Raw genomic sequence first — 13,391 nt, forward strand, 5'->3', positions numbered from 1 at the left:
ACATGAATCTTTAGCTAAAATGGCAGTTTTTGTAATGAATCCCTTAATGCTGACAGTTTTATGTCTGACCAGTACAGCTCTGTTCCTAAACAGACTGCTGAGGATCAGCTTTGCAGAGTGTAGCTGCTCCCCTACTCACTTGAACACTGCGGTCCTGTTGTGAGCTGATTTTTTTCTTGATCCTAACAAAACAAAGAATTTCCAGAGTAGCAGACATGAAGCAACGTGAAACTTTATTGAAAACTCTTTGTTCTTGTTTGCTTTTTGATACAGAGAAAAAATAAAGAGAAGGGGTGATAGGAGTCTTAAAGACAATCAGTCAGTTGCTGGGAGACTGACGCAGAAACAGAAACAGCACAGAGCTTTGAAGAGTTTTTGGAGGAAACCTTTTTCTTTCTTCTTGGTTTTAAGGTCTTCACAGCTCTCTGCAGTATTGGTAACTGGTATAAGTGGTTCACACATGGATGATGTTTCTGAAGGGTGTTCCTCACTGGCTTGAACCTCAGACAAAAATGGAGATTCAGCAGAGGCTGATAGAGAACCTGGTGTTACCATGTCATCGTTAATTTCTGGACTTGTTGATTCTTCCTCAGTTCCAGTAATGTTTAAGTCGTACTGATCTCTTGTTGGGCATTGAGCAGCTTGTGTGTGATGAACTGGCTCGTTGGGGATCTGGGGCTGCAAGATCTTACAAATGTGGTTTGTTGCTACACCAGCGATTGTAGTGAGCAGGGTAGTGTGGTTTGCAGTGTTGCTGAGCACAGTGTCGTCTGGGTGTTTCTCTCTAATTTCTGCCAAGATGGTTTGGACCATGTCATCTTGCATGGAGCGAGAGAAGATGGCCTTGCTTTCCTTTGCTCTGGGAGTGTTGGAGAGTTGATCCAGAGTGGCTTTCGTAACACAGGTGGAGAGCTCGCTCAGACTCTGAGATGCCAGGTTCAAAAGGGGGTAAGGAGGATGCTCCCAGAAGCCTTGCAGGACTCTGGGAACTACCTCTATCCCTACTTCTTGGGGGCTTAGCAGTCTGGAGGTCTGTGTTTCCTGCAGCTTCTCTTTAAGGATCTCAAGGTATTTGTTGAACATGCTGAGGAGTTTAGGCGTTCTGTAGATTAAAGTTATAAGTATTCAGATATATTGAGACACTGTAGCTGAATTTTACATAACTGTATGTCAAATGGGACTCACTGAAATTTGGGAGGTATGGCCTCTGGATATTTGAGGAGCAGCCGAGCCTGTAGCTCAATGTCCTTCATTTTATTAATAATGTTCACTGCCCACACCTGAAACAAATCAAATCAAAACAAAACAAAAGAAGAAAAACACATATAAAGTGCATTTCTGTTGTTAATGAAAATTCTTTTTAAAAATCTACAAATTACTATAAGGTCCATCAGTTTTCTTGTCTTACCAGTTTCAGAAGACCTTTGGTTTCATTTTCTTCCAATTTCTCAATGTCAAACTCCCAAAGTCTTAAAATGGACACAAAGCAGGTTTTATCTCAGCATCATCACAAACAGACGTTCATCTATGGTCTGTTGGTGTCACAGTAACTCACCGCTCTCTCAGTGTTTTTTTGTTCTCCTCCATTAAAAGGTTGATCATATCTTCAGCAGTTATATGAGGTGGTATCTGATTTTCCTGCTGAAGTCCAAGGAATGCCATCATCACTGCAATCTAAAAATAAAGAGACATTTAATCATGAGCACTAAAAAAAAATCAAAATTTACCAGATATTTTACGCCAGTTGGTTCTTACCTGAGTCTTGTAGCTTTGAGGGTGCCAGCAGGTCTTTAAAGCTGTGTTGTACTCAGGTGTGTCAAACAACACCTGTCAAAGAAACAAGAAGTTACTCATTATTAGTTAACTTGATTCACTGTATTTTTTAAAAATACACCAAATTCTTCATACTGTTCAAATGCAGTAAAATTAAAGACTCTCACATACCCCAGTAGGTTTGTAGACTCCAATACTTTCCTCCATTAAAATGTTGTTGCTGAGTATAGCAAAAATGGTCAAATACAATGTGAGCACTTAGCTAAAAGGTCAAGATGAAAATGGTTGTTTCTCCTGCACAAATGAAGTTTGTTATGATTGAAGCAGAATTCTAGAACTGTCTTACACATCGCAGCAGGTCACTATGGTGACACCATGCAACTTTCATGTTGTTAAGTACTATCATATTTGTGTTTATTTTACTACACTTTGTTTTCTGAATAAATAAAGTGTAGGCTATAGCTATCCTTAAGTTGCTGCAGTGAAAAGATGCATGCAAGTCGTCATTCAGAAAAAAGGGAAGGAAAAACAACCTGAACCATCATGTTAATTCATATTATTTGCCTGCTTATCTCCATTTTCTCATTGTAGATGTCAACTTATAAGGTTTCTTTAAAGCACTGGGTTATGAGTTGTGGAGAGGAATGATGCATGCATTTGAAGCGTGACAGCACCGGCCCTTAAACAGCCAAGAGGGAGAGATCTTTGTGTGTTCTGTAGTGGGATTGTCACGATACTAAAATATGAATTACCAGGTAAATTATACCATTTTTGATACCACTGGAAAACGTTTTACCCCATCCCACAAGAACAAAAGTTATGGTGAAGAAGTCATATTTAAAACAAGTTGTTAATTTTCAACGAATGTTCGAAGATTTAATAAAATAAGAATTTAAGATCAGTTAAGTTTAGATGGTCTTGATGCATTCTCAATCATCCAGGTAAGTAAATCTCCAAAAGTTGATTCTGTTCATCTGGACGTAGCGTTTTGTGAGAGAAACATTTAGATGGTTTATACATTTTACATATTATTTAGACAATTTCATTAATGACCATTAGTTATAGTGATATAAAGACATCACTATAGATGACATTTTAATAAATTACTGTGAAAGGAGAAAAGTTAAAGTTCATTTTCCACATTCCACATCTGCCTGCAGCCTGTTTTTTATCCACGACTCACACGGCTCCGCCTCAGTCTCCAGCTCTTCTAATTCTTCTAGGCAGGTCTGATTCTGCTCTGGATTTCACTTTTTATTTGCTTGTATTACGTCTTCACACTCTGGGCTCTCAGTTTCCGCGGCTGCTCTGCACAACCACAAACCTGCTCGGTTCTTCACCCGTACTTAATCTGCTCTGCGGCATCTCAATATCTCACAAGCATCCCGCAGTCCGGCAGCTGCTATGTTAGTGACAGGTTGATAATGTGCCTATTGGTTAATTCCTAATAGTTAAAGGTCTACTATTAGCGTGTGCGACAGCCAGATTAACATTCTTGATAATTGTTTAATGCTTGAATGTTGTTGAGACGGGAGCTTTACTGACACCTGAAATTCCTACTAAAGTGCTGTTTAGTGTTATTGTCACAGTCCTGGGTCAGTTGACCCAGTGTTTTGAGATTTTGGGGGCTTTCCAGTTTTTCTTTATGTATTATGAGATATTTGGGATGTGTAATGTTTGTATTATTTCTTCTACTCATCCCATTTATGTGTTTAGTCTTGTTCTCTCTCTCGCAAATTGCTCTAGAGCTCAGCTCTCCCCTAGTGTTCGATCCTCGTGTCTGTTGCTCTTTTGTCTGTCAAGTTTGTGTATCACATCCTGGTTTCAGTATTCTGTCACCTCCTGTTTTATTGTGACAGTCCCCCATCTCGTGTGCGTTATGATCTGTTTTACTTCCCATGTCTCATTAAAATAAACATCTTCCCTAATCACCTTTTTGTGTATGTATTGTTTTTTTCTCCCATGTTCACTGTCAGGATGTTGAGTCACCATCCCTCCTAGATGTCTCCTCGGTCCAGTGTTCCTAGCCCTTGTGTTGTTCCACGTTTACTTTTCAGTAGATGATAGTTTTCAATTTCCTTTCTTGTGTGTTATGTAAGGCTCACTTTCAGTTCACCATGGTCTGCTGAGTGTGTCTGCATTTGGCCCCTCTCGTTCCTCGTACACCCTTATACATGACAGTTCTGAATGTTAACTACTTCAGCTGTTAATGAGGGGAGGAGCTGTGTTCCTGTCTGTGAAGCTGTGCTAGTTTGGTTTCTTCGTGCCTATGAAGCAGACCATTTTTCAAACCAGGATCTAGTGCTGAGACGGTGAGGTCTGCAGCTGTGCCAGCCATGCTCCAGCTTCCCCCCACAGTCCAAAAATATGCATGTTAGGTTCATGCCTATGGTGTGAATGGTTATCTGTCTCTATGTATTGCTCCTGTAATAGACTGGTGAACTTTTCAGAGTGTGCTGTAACAGCCCCCCTGCTAGTCTAAATTGAAAAAGTGGTTAAGAAAATGCATGTATGGATAATATATTGTGTGTACCATACACTGCCACTGTGGGCTGTATCAGGGACAGGAGGAGTGTGGTGGACAGCTTTGTTGAGTGGTGTGAGCTAAACCATCTACAACTTAACATCACAAAGACAAAGGAACTGATCATGGACTTCAGGAGGCATGCTCCTCCTCCTCCCCCTGTCACCATCAGAGGGGCTGACGTGGTGGGTACACATTGACTGTAAACTGGACTGGTCCAAGAACACCAGTGCTGTCTTTAAGAAAGGGCAGAGTCGGCTGTTCCTACTGAGGTGGCTCAGGTCTTTCAACGTTTGTGGGAAATGCTGACCATGTTCTATCACTCTGTGGTAAACAGCGCTGTGTTCTTTGTGCCGGGGCAGCTGATGCCAACAGGCTGAACAAGCTGATTATAAAGGCTGGTTCTGTCCTGCGTGTCAGACTGGAGAACCAGGTGGAGGTGTCTGAGAGGAGAATACTAAAAAAGCTTCTCTGTGTCATGGACAACCCCTTCCATCCCATGCACGCCTCCATGATGGACCGTCGGAGCACACGCAGCAAAAGACTCATCGCCCCTAAATGCAGAACTGACCGCCACAGGAAATCCTTTCTACCCATGTCAATAAGGCTGTCCAACTCTTCTTTTGTTTTACCTGATATAGTTACATCATTACTTGTTAGAGTTATTTTGATACTATATTTGCACTATCCTACTGTATATTACCTTATCCTACAATTCTTATAGTATATTATTGTATATCTTTATTCCTCTTGCTTTATTCTCTTGCTTTATTGAGCATGTGTCTTGTCTTATCTTATCTTGTCTTATATAACAAAGTAAAATATTTCAAAGCAAAAACAGAAAAGGCTCAGTATTACACTATAAAGTGTATTACACAGTATGGTGCACTAAAGTAACTTAGTGTGTGTGAAGAGTTGTGATAGTCAGTGCAGGTTGAAATAAACTCGATGTGAAAGAACAGATTGGAGGTATGGAGAGAGAGCAGTCGACCGCTTTTACTTTATTTTATTTTATCACATTTGAAAAAAAGTATTAACACAGAAGCAATTTTTGTTTCTTTGTTTCATTTCTTTTATTTGTGGGAAACAACTGGATTTGTGTTATATAACATGCCGCCCATGAAATTTAAATTTGGTGTTAAATCTTTTTTATATTTATATTTAAATTACATCAGAATGAAATTATGACTTTGCACGAACGTGCCAGATAGTTTAGGTGCCAGTCTCAGGTGATGCCACACTCTACTTTCACTGAAGAGTATTTTTGGATTTAATGTTAAACTGTTTGCAAACAATGCCTTTACAGAAAAGATTGAAAGTCAATAATTTATCACTAAATTATAACATAAAAAACATGTAGTGCTTAGAAAAAATTAATTTATAATTATGATGAACAAAGTTATAATAAAGTAAGTCCATAAACTGATGCCAAATCGTTAAAAAGCTCATATAAGACTGTATCTAAATGCTTGCATTATATAAAACTAAGAGATCTCTTATATCAAAAATCATTAATACAATAACGGTATTGTTTCACAGTTGGTCCATACAATACAACTCTGTGGAGGTACGGAGAAACATACAAAGCAAACACTATTACAGTGTATCTGCTGCAGAATAAAGCAAGGAATGATAAAGGGATCAGATTATTATGAATCATGGATTAATTAGTAGAATACGTGTCTTCAAATTTGAGGATATTGATGATCTCGACAGTGCAGTGATGCTCTGTCATAATCTCACTCCCTAGTTTAGTTATCCATGGTTCTAATTCTTAGTCCCTCTCCTGATTTAGTTAGTCCCCTTTCGTGTCCAGTTGTTCCCTGTCTCATCTGTGTGTATGTCTGTCTCCTGTATGTTGTCATGTCTTTCCCTGTTTGTCTGTGTCAAGCTCACATCTTCTGTTTTTTGTTCTTTGTCTCTGTTCCGTGTTTGTCACTTCCTGTTTTATTTTGTTAGCCGTGGTCTCTGCATTATGTTGAGTTTTGCTTCCTCTGCCTCGTCAAGCCTAATTTGTTCCTAGTGTGTTCCCCAGCTGTTTCCACTACCCTTATCACCCACCTGTGTATATATGTCCCAGCCTTGTTTGTCCGTGGTTGTGATTTCTCTTATCTGTCTGTGTCCTGTCTTTTTAGAGTTTCCTGTGTTAGAATCCCCACATATTTGAATTAAAAACATATAATTATTTTGGTATATTTGTAGAAAGAGTTAAAAACTCAATACAAAACAAAGTCAGTACACAAACATCTACATCTTGGTTGAATATGAATGTGGACTGGTAGTTGTTCTTCTTGTGGAACTAACTTGTCTGAAAGATATAAAGCAGAAACAGATGAAAAAAATGATGACTGACAAAATAACATGTTTGAGATGCTGCAGTAGTTAAACACTGATACCCATTGCGCTCAGCCTCTTCAGTCGTCTCAGGAAGCTCTTTTCTTTTGGTTTCGGGAAGCAAGAAGCCGAGAAATCCACCTATCAACGTAAGGCAGCTGAAGACTGTGATGGGTATGACCGAGTGGTACATGGCCAACAAGTTCAGCAGTGGAGCCAGTAATCCACCTAATCTTGCTGATATGGATCCTAAAGCTGTGGCTGTTTGTCTGAAACAGGAAGACAAATGGTATACTCACTAATTCCTCCCGTGTGTTCTTTTCACACAAGTCAGGGTATTGTTCACAAACATGAATAAAAACTGTGACTGCTTACCTAACCGATGTTGGAAACAACTCCTGCATAAAGACCATACAAACAGAGCCAGCCCATATCAAGAAAAAACGAGACGCAACAGCTAAAGATGTGACAGCAATGGCGTAACCTGACATAAAGGAAATAAATAATTAATAAAAGTGAACGTAAACATGATAAGCAGACAATTGAAAATGTATTTTGCGATATAACAAAGCTTTTACCATCAGGAACAGCTAGGATAAGTATGGAAGAGACTCCTCCGATCAGAAGGGTTGCTATGAATAATATTTTCCTCCCCAAAATCTCCAGCAGCCACATGGAGAGTAAAACAGATGGTACTTCAAAAACACCATAAACCAGTTGGGTTACAAAGATGCTCAAACCAAAGTTTTGCATGTCTAAGTACAAACTGTAGATGGAAAGATTCACGGAAAACCTTTAAAAGAGAAGAGAAACACATTTAATCAGACACAAAAGTCCTGTATCATGAACCATTTATAACATATTTATGAATGGCCATTTAATCATCAAAACATCAAATTGCCAATCTTAGCATTTAAAAACAGCAACATGTTTTTGCATTGAAATATTTCCCTTTTAATGTATTAACCTCACTATAGATGTTGAACTTACCATGACAGTATTATAATAAAGAAATATCTGGTCAGCAGTGATGATCTGAAGAGGATTTTTATTCCTCTGTTATTCACAGAGTTATTCACTTCAATCTGTGGGAGAAGTCACGCTTGCTGTAACACCATCATAGCAAATTAAGAAAAAGGACTTGAAATGAATCCATCAGTCTAGTTTTTTCCAGTTCCAGTTCAGGGTTGACATTACATACAGTGAGAGACACCCTGACCAGGTCCCCATTCTATTGCAGGGCTAATACATAGATACATCTCTTGTCATGAATATGTTGAATAGTAAACATAACAAATAAACAGCTATTTTACAGGTGTCATCGATGTTCTTGAAAACTCCTCCCCTGATGAATGTGATTCACTACCTTGTCCAGAAGAGACTCTGACACAGGGTGTTTGTTAATGGCTGCTGCTTTGACAATGAGCTGTTTGGCTTCTTCTTTTCTGCCTCTGCTTAACAGCCACCTGGCTGACTCTGGAATAAACCTGATAGGAAGAAAATTGAACTTCAAACAAACAGACATTTTGAAATGTATAAATAACTCAATAAATAGAGTGAAATACACACCATATGTAGATAATAAGCACTGCAAGCGGAACTGCTGTGATCAGCTGAGCCAGTCTCCAGTTTCGGATGCCATAGATCATACCAGCGAGGACGCACTCTCCAATTGCACTAAACAGCTGAGTCACACAAGCTCCCCATGATCTTTTGGACATCCCAATCCATTCAGTGGCTGCAATAAGGAAAATATGTTAATTGTTTGTTTATTTTAGATTAAGACCTCAGCTCAAATGGAACAAAATAAATACATAACAACAAAAATAAGTAAAAACATTGCACATCAGCTGCTATGAATATCTCGGCTGACTGTACATATATTTTTCTATTACTGTTTTATACCTAATCAGACAGAACATCTCAGTGTGAATGGATAATGACCCAAACCAACCAACAACAACCCAAGAGTTTCTCAAGTATGTGTTTAGTTGAAGACAAAACCCCCTGTAGAAAGGTGGACACAAAATTACATAAATGTGTCTTTGTCCTTTGTCCAACATCTTTATGTTTAGAAACTGATTATCTTTTGTCTCTTATGTAAATGTAAATATGTAAAACGGTCACAAAGGCAACAGTAAGATAAAAGTAACAATAAAAATAATAAATGGGAAGAGGTGGAAGTAGAAAGTTTGAATGGAAAATATCAGATCAGTACAGCCTTGTTGGACCTCTAAAACATTATAAGAACATCATCTTAGCCATTGAGAGAACAACTGGCAGATTATTTTACAATGAAAACTACTGTTAGTTGTAGCCTTGTCCAGAAGATGTAAAAAGTTAGTGTACTCTTCATACATAGTATGATGCTGTTGACTCGATATCCTCCAGCTCCAAATCCCACCAGAAACAGAGATACTAAATATAAGTAGACGTTGGGACAGAGAGCTGTTGTCACGGTGAATACAGACAACAGAACTGCTGGAATCTGAGTTGCTCGTTTGCGGCCGAATCTGAAACACCAAGACAAACACACAGGGATACATTAGCTTCTGTTATGTAAATCACAAGCAGCGTTGGGGAGTAACGGAATACATGACCCGCTGTTACGTATTTATCAGAATCAGAATCAGCTTTATTTGTCACAAGCAGGTTGCCCTGCAGTGAAATGGGAGAGCCGCGAGCCTCCCCATGATGGTATCAAACTTCTGTTCCGTGGTGTTGTCATTCTTTTGATTCTGAGACCTCACAACTGCAGTGATCCGTTCCGCGATGTGTTCCAACTCAAGGGTCTCATTTTGAGCAGGCCTCTCTCTGATGTATCCCCCCATACGCTCAGTGGTGTTGTTTTGAGCCTTCACAGCAGCTGTAAGCATCTCCAAGGTGTTAACCATATTACGTTCATTGTGAGAGGTCGCGCCTCGTCCCATCGCTTCGATTCCAGCGGGCAGCCTTGGGGGGGTTTGAACAGCCGGTTCCGCTCTCTTATTTCTCCAATAAGCCAGGGCCAAGCCAGCTCCGATCAGCAAGAACCCTGTTATCATGGTTTCGAATAGGTAGATATCTTCAGCGTCCTCGATCGATGTATTCTGTTACAGTTATCGTTTTAAAAGGTGGTATTCAGAGCGGAGCGCACACATTCCCAGATCTCTGATGTTGAACTTCTACAACTGTGCCATCAGCAGCGTTCTGACGTATGGATTTCTAGTGTGGTTCCCCAGCTGCACCAAGGCCGATCAGCAAGCACTCCAGCGGGTGGTGAAAGAAGCTGGCAGAATTATTGGAACAAGTCTGCCAGAGATCAGTAATATCTTCCCCACTCGCTGTCTGAGGAGGGTGCACAGTATCCTGCGGGACCAACATCACCCTGCGCGCCACCTTTTCCATCTGCTGCCCTCAGGGAGAAGGTACAGGTCTATACAGGCCAGAACATCCAGACTGGCCAACAGCCTGTATCCACAGGCTGTGAGGCTCCTGAACTCTCTGCCCCCCTCTCACGGACAATAACCATATCCAACTTCTTAATAGCAATGAACTGGTCTGCATTGGTGCATCATATCTTTATTCTCTTCCCCCTCCTGCCCCCCCCCCCCCCCCCTCTTTCTTAAATAGATAACTATCATATCTGATATCATATCTCACAGTACAATAATATTGAATGGGTTGCATTGTTGTATTTTGTCATGTTTCTCAGGTCTTTGTCTGAATTTCTACGAACATTATTGCTAAGGATTGTCTTATTGCATTGGAGTCACACTGGGTTAAATATGTACACTTGGGTTTTAAGGGGTATTTATTATTTTCTTCTTTTTTTTTTTTGGGTTGTATGGAAGCCCCAAACGCAATTTCATTGTTCTTGACAATGACAATAAATAAATAAATACTAAATACTAAATTCAGAATACAGTTACTTTGTTGAAATAAAGGGATTACACGGCAGTCTTTTCGTGTTTCATATGTTAGGCTGTCCCCTCTCTCTTGTTGGTAACTCCACGCCAGTGGAAACCCAAACAAAACACGCATTAAGAGGCTCTAATGCCTGTGTCTCAATCTCGCGGCCCATGTCACCTCTACATGCAGCCCGCATAATGATGTGAAAGAAATATTTTTTAAAATTAGGTGTTTGTATGGCAAGTAACCTTCAGTAATAGTAATAAATCACACAGCAATAGTACATTCATGTAGTTGTAAAACGCTTGATAATATATTAAGTAATCCAAAGTATTGAGAATACGTTACTCTCATTGACTAACGCAACGGAATATGTTACAAAATACATTTTGGGGCATGTATTCTGTAATCTGTAGTGGAATACATTTTAAAAGTAACCTTCCTAACACTGATCACAAGAGCTGCGGGTTAATGTTGTGCCATTAAAGAGATAACAGTAATGCAATCATGTAAAAATAGAGTTTTTTCACGGGCAGTCCTGTGAAAAGCCACACCCCATGTTTCAGTAACACTGAGGAGGGTAAATAGCAAGTGCTGTTAATCAACTGCACTATCACATAGAGACAGACAACCATTTACACAAGAAGAACCAGTTAATGTGACCCTAATAACTGCATGACTTTCAACTGTGGGAGGAAACCAGAGTACCCAGGCAGAACCCACTGCAAACTTGACCAGATAGTGGTTTTGAACCCAGGACCTTCTTGCTGTGTGAGGCAACAGTGTTAATCACTGCGCCACCAAGCTGTGAAGTGAGACTTACAAAAATAGGAAGGTTATGATTACAAGGCGTGATACAGAATTTTCTGTACGTTTTTGTCCTCGACAGGTTAAACCACAATAAATAGCAACAGCACATATGTGGTGTGTGTACGATTGTCTGCCTCTTATTACCCCAGTGATTTTCCTGTGGTTTGAAATCGTGTATGATCTTGTGAATTTTGTTAGTTCAGTCAACTAACCACTCTAACTAGATTGTATTATGTCATCTCAACAAGAATAAATTAAGTTGCTGAATTTCATGCAAACCCTGCATGATTTAATCATTAACCATAGAAACAACAAGTTTGAATCTTGTTAATGTAACAACCACCCAGTTTCATTTTTTTGAGTGCACCTAGATTTCCCTCAGCATCAATCTGGGGAATTGCTGCCAAAGCAAGTTATTTTTTTCACAGGACTGCACAGAGACTACACAACAGTCCTCTAAAAACTCTCTTTTCAGATGACTGTATTTGCAGTTTTGTTATATATGTAGGGAAGCAACCCTTTAACATACTACATTAAAGATCTATAGAAACGCATATGGAATACTGACTTCATACAGATTTCATTGTAAGTCTAATTTAACATCAGCACATCAGGAAAATATGGGTTTATTTGAAAAATATTCCATTCTGTTTCTACTCAGATTTTACACACTGTCCCAACTCTTTGGAATTGGGTTTGTAGAAATATAGTTTTATATTTTGAGATACATATATCTTTAATGCTGACTAATTATTAGGTAACATTTAGTTTGTTGAAATCTTGAAGAGTGTGTACAGCAAACTCTTCACACGTCTATTTGTTGTTAAACTTTGAAAAATTGTAAAAATTCTTTGGTTAGCTGTTGCTAAGATAGAGAAGCAAACATTTGTTTTGTAAAGGTGCTGAAAGACAAAAGTTATTCATTCCCTGTGAAATTGTATTAAAGTATTTCTGTATTTTGGAACAATGAACTACTGCAAGGAGCACACTTACGATTCAGCAAAAGGTCCAAATACGAGAGAACCAACAAGAACTCCAGCCATGAACATTGCTTGAATCACTTCCACCAAGCTGGCCTGGCCACACACTAGATCAAACTGTGAGTATTTGTAATAATAATAATAATAATAATAATAAAACAGACAAACAAAATAATTAATGTAATGTTTCATGGAGGTGAGAGATCTACTGAACAACAAATTTCACTTACATCAGTGACTATGGTGGCTTTATAGAGCATGTTCCCATACACCCATCCATCCTGGCACCCTGTGGTCTCATTGAGTCTGTACTCTCTGATAGTATCAATGTCCCAGCTCACTGGGACAAACATCTCACACTTGCTGAAGGTCCCATCCTCCTCCCGAGGCACGGTCAGGTTGAGCTGCTCCTCTGAGGTCAGGTTAGGAGCAGCACTGAGGATCCAGTCTGTGTTGCAGTGTCTGTCTGGATCTGATTGGATGAAAACAAAACTGGCAAAGAGAAAAGTCTGAACAAAGTTTGGAAAGCAAAGTGCAATTAGAGTGATCTTCTGGAATAATCCAAATTCCCCAATGTTCCTTAGAATCTCTCCAAAGTCTGTCATTTTGAGCTTGATGGTGAAGGTCTGAAAAACAAAAGAGCTGCAGCGCCGACTCATACAGTGACTGTTAATCTTTAACCCAGCTATATTATCTTTTTAGCACACAAGACCCTTTATTTTAATTGTTCTTACTTGAAGGTACTGAACTGCTGTCATGTCAGCACATTCGTACATCCTTTATACAACTGTGTAAAAACTCTTATCACTTATCTATATGCTTACAATCTGATCATTTCTTTTAGTGCTGTTTCAAAAGTCATCACACACACACACACACACACACACACACACACACACACACACACACACACACACACACACACACACACACACACACAAACCCAACCTATTGTTGATTTTAAGTCTGCTGCTGTAAATATGTAAGTTCATTAGGCTGCAGAATATCTGAGTCGGCAATAAGCAGTAAACAGAGCTAAGTCTCTTAGTGGTGTGTAATCAAAATAGCTGACACAAAAA

At 39.3% G+C, this 13,391-nt stretch overlaps 2 protein-coding genes across 2 annotated transcripts; both read right to left on the reverse strand.

Moving 5' to 3' along the window:
* Nucleotides 1-213: 213 nt before the first annotated feature.
* Nucleotides 214-2,082, reverse strand: LOC101472087 (uncharacterized). Its single transcript, XM_076876839.1, has 6 exons — nt 1,945-2,082; nt 1,756-1,827; nt 1,556-1,674; nt 1,409-1,469; nt 1,186-1,280; nt 214-1,102 (listed from the first exon to the last, which is right to left on the reverse strand). The coding sequence occupies exons 1-6, from the start codon at nt 1,978-1,980 to the stop codon at nt 316-318; spliced, it is 1,170 nt and encodes a 389-aa protein (XP_076732954.1). The 5' UTR covers nt 1,981-2,082; the 3' UTR covers nt 214-315.
* Nucleotides 2,083-12,321: 10,239 nt separating this feature from the next.
* On the reverse strand, nt 12,322-12,917 carry LOC111500822 (solute carrier family 22 member 14-like). The gene is made up of 2 exons (XM_023153299.2): nt 12,543-12,917; nt 12,322-12,429 (listed from the first exon to the last, which is right to left on the reverse strand). Exons 1-2 carry the CDS (start codon nt 12,915-12,917, stop codon nt 12,322-12,324), a joined length of 483 nt encoding a protein of 160 aa, XP_023009067.2.
* Between the last annotated feature and the right edge of the window lie 474 nt (nt 12,918-13,391).

The sequence above is a fragment of the Maylandia zebra genome, linkage group LG18 (assembly GCF_041146795.1).
Source record: "Maylandia zebra isolate NMK-2024a linkage group LG18, Mzebra_GT3a, whole genome shotgun sequence".
In the NCBI taxonomy this organism is placed as follows: domain Eukaryota; kingdom Metazoa; phylum Chordata; class Actinopteri; order Cichliformes; family Cichlidae; genus Maylandia; species Maylandia zebra.

Bases quoted from the DNA above. Each gene is read 5' to 3' on its own strand.
- LOC101472087 (XM_076876839.1), bottom strand. From the start codon at position 1,980: ATGGAGGAAAGTATTGGAGTCTACAAACCTACTGGG. The intron at 1,470-1,555 runs GTGAGTTACTGT...GTCCATTTTAAG, and splicing joins AAAAAAACACTGAGAGAGCG to ACTTTGGGAGTTTGACATTG. The intron at 1,281-1,408 runs GTAAGACAAGAA...GATTTGTTTCAG, and splicing joins CCAAAGGTCTTCTGAAACTG to GTGTGGGCAGTGAACATTAT.
- LOC111500822 (XM_023153299.2), bottom strand. From the start codon at position 12,917: ATGACAGACTTTGGAGAGATTCTAAGGAACATTGGGGAATTTGGATTA. The intron at 12,430-12,542 runs GTAAGTGAAATT...AAATACTCACAG, and splicing joins AAGCCACCATAGTCACTGAT to TTTGATCTAGTGTGTGGCCA.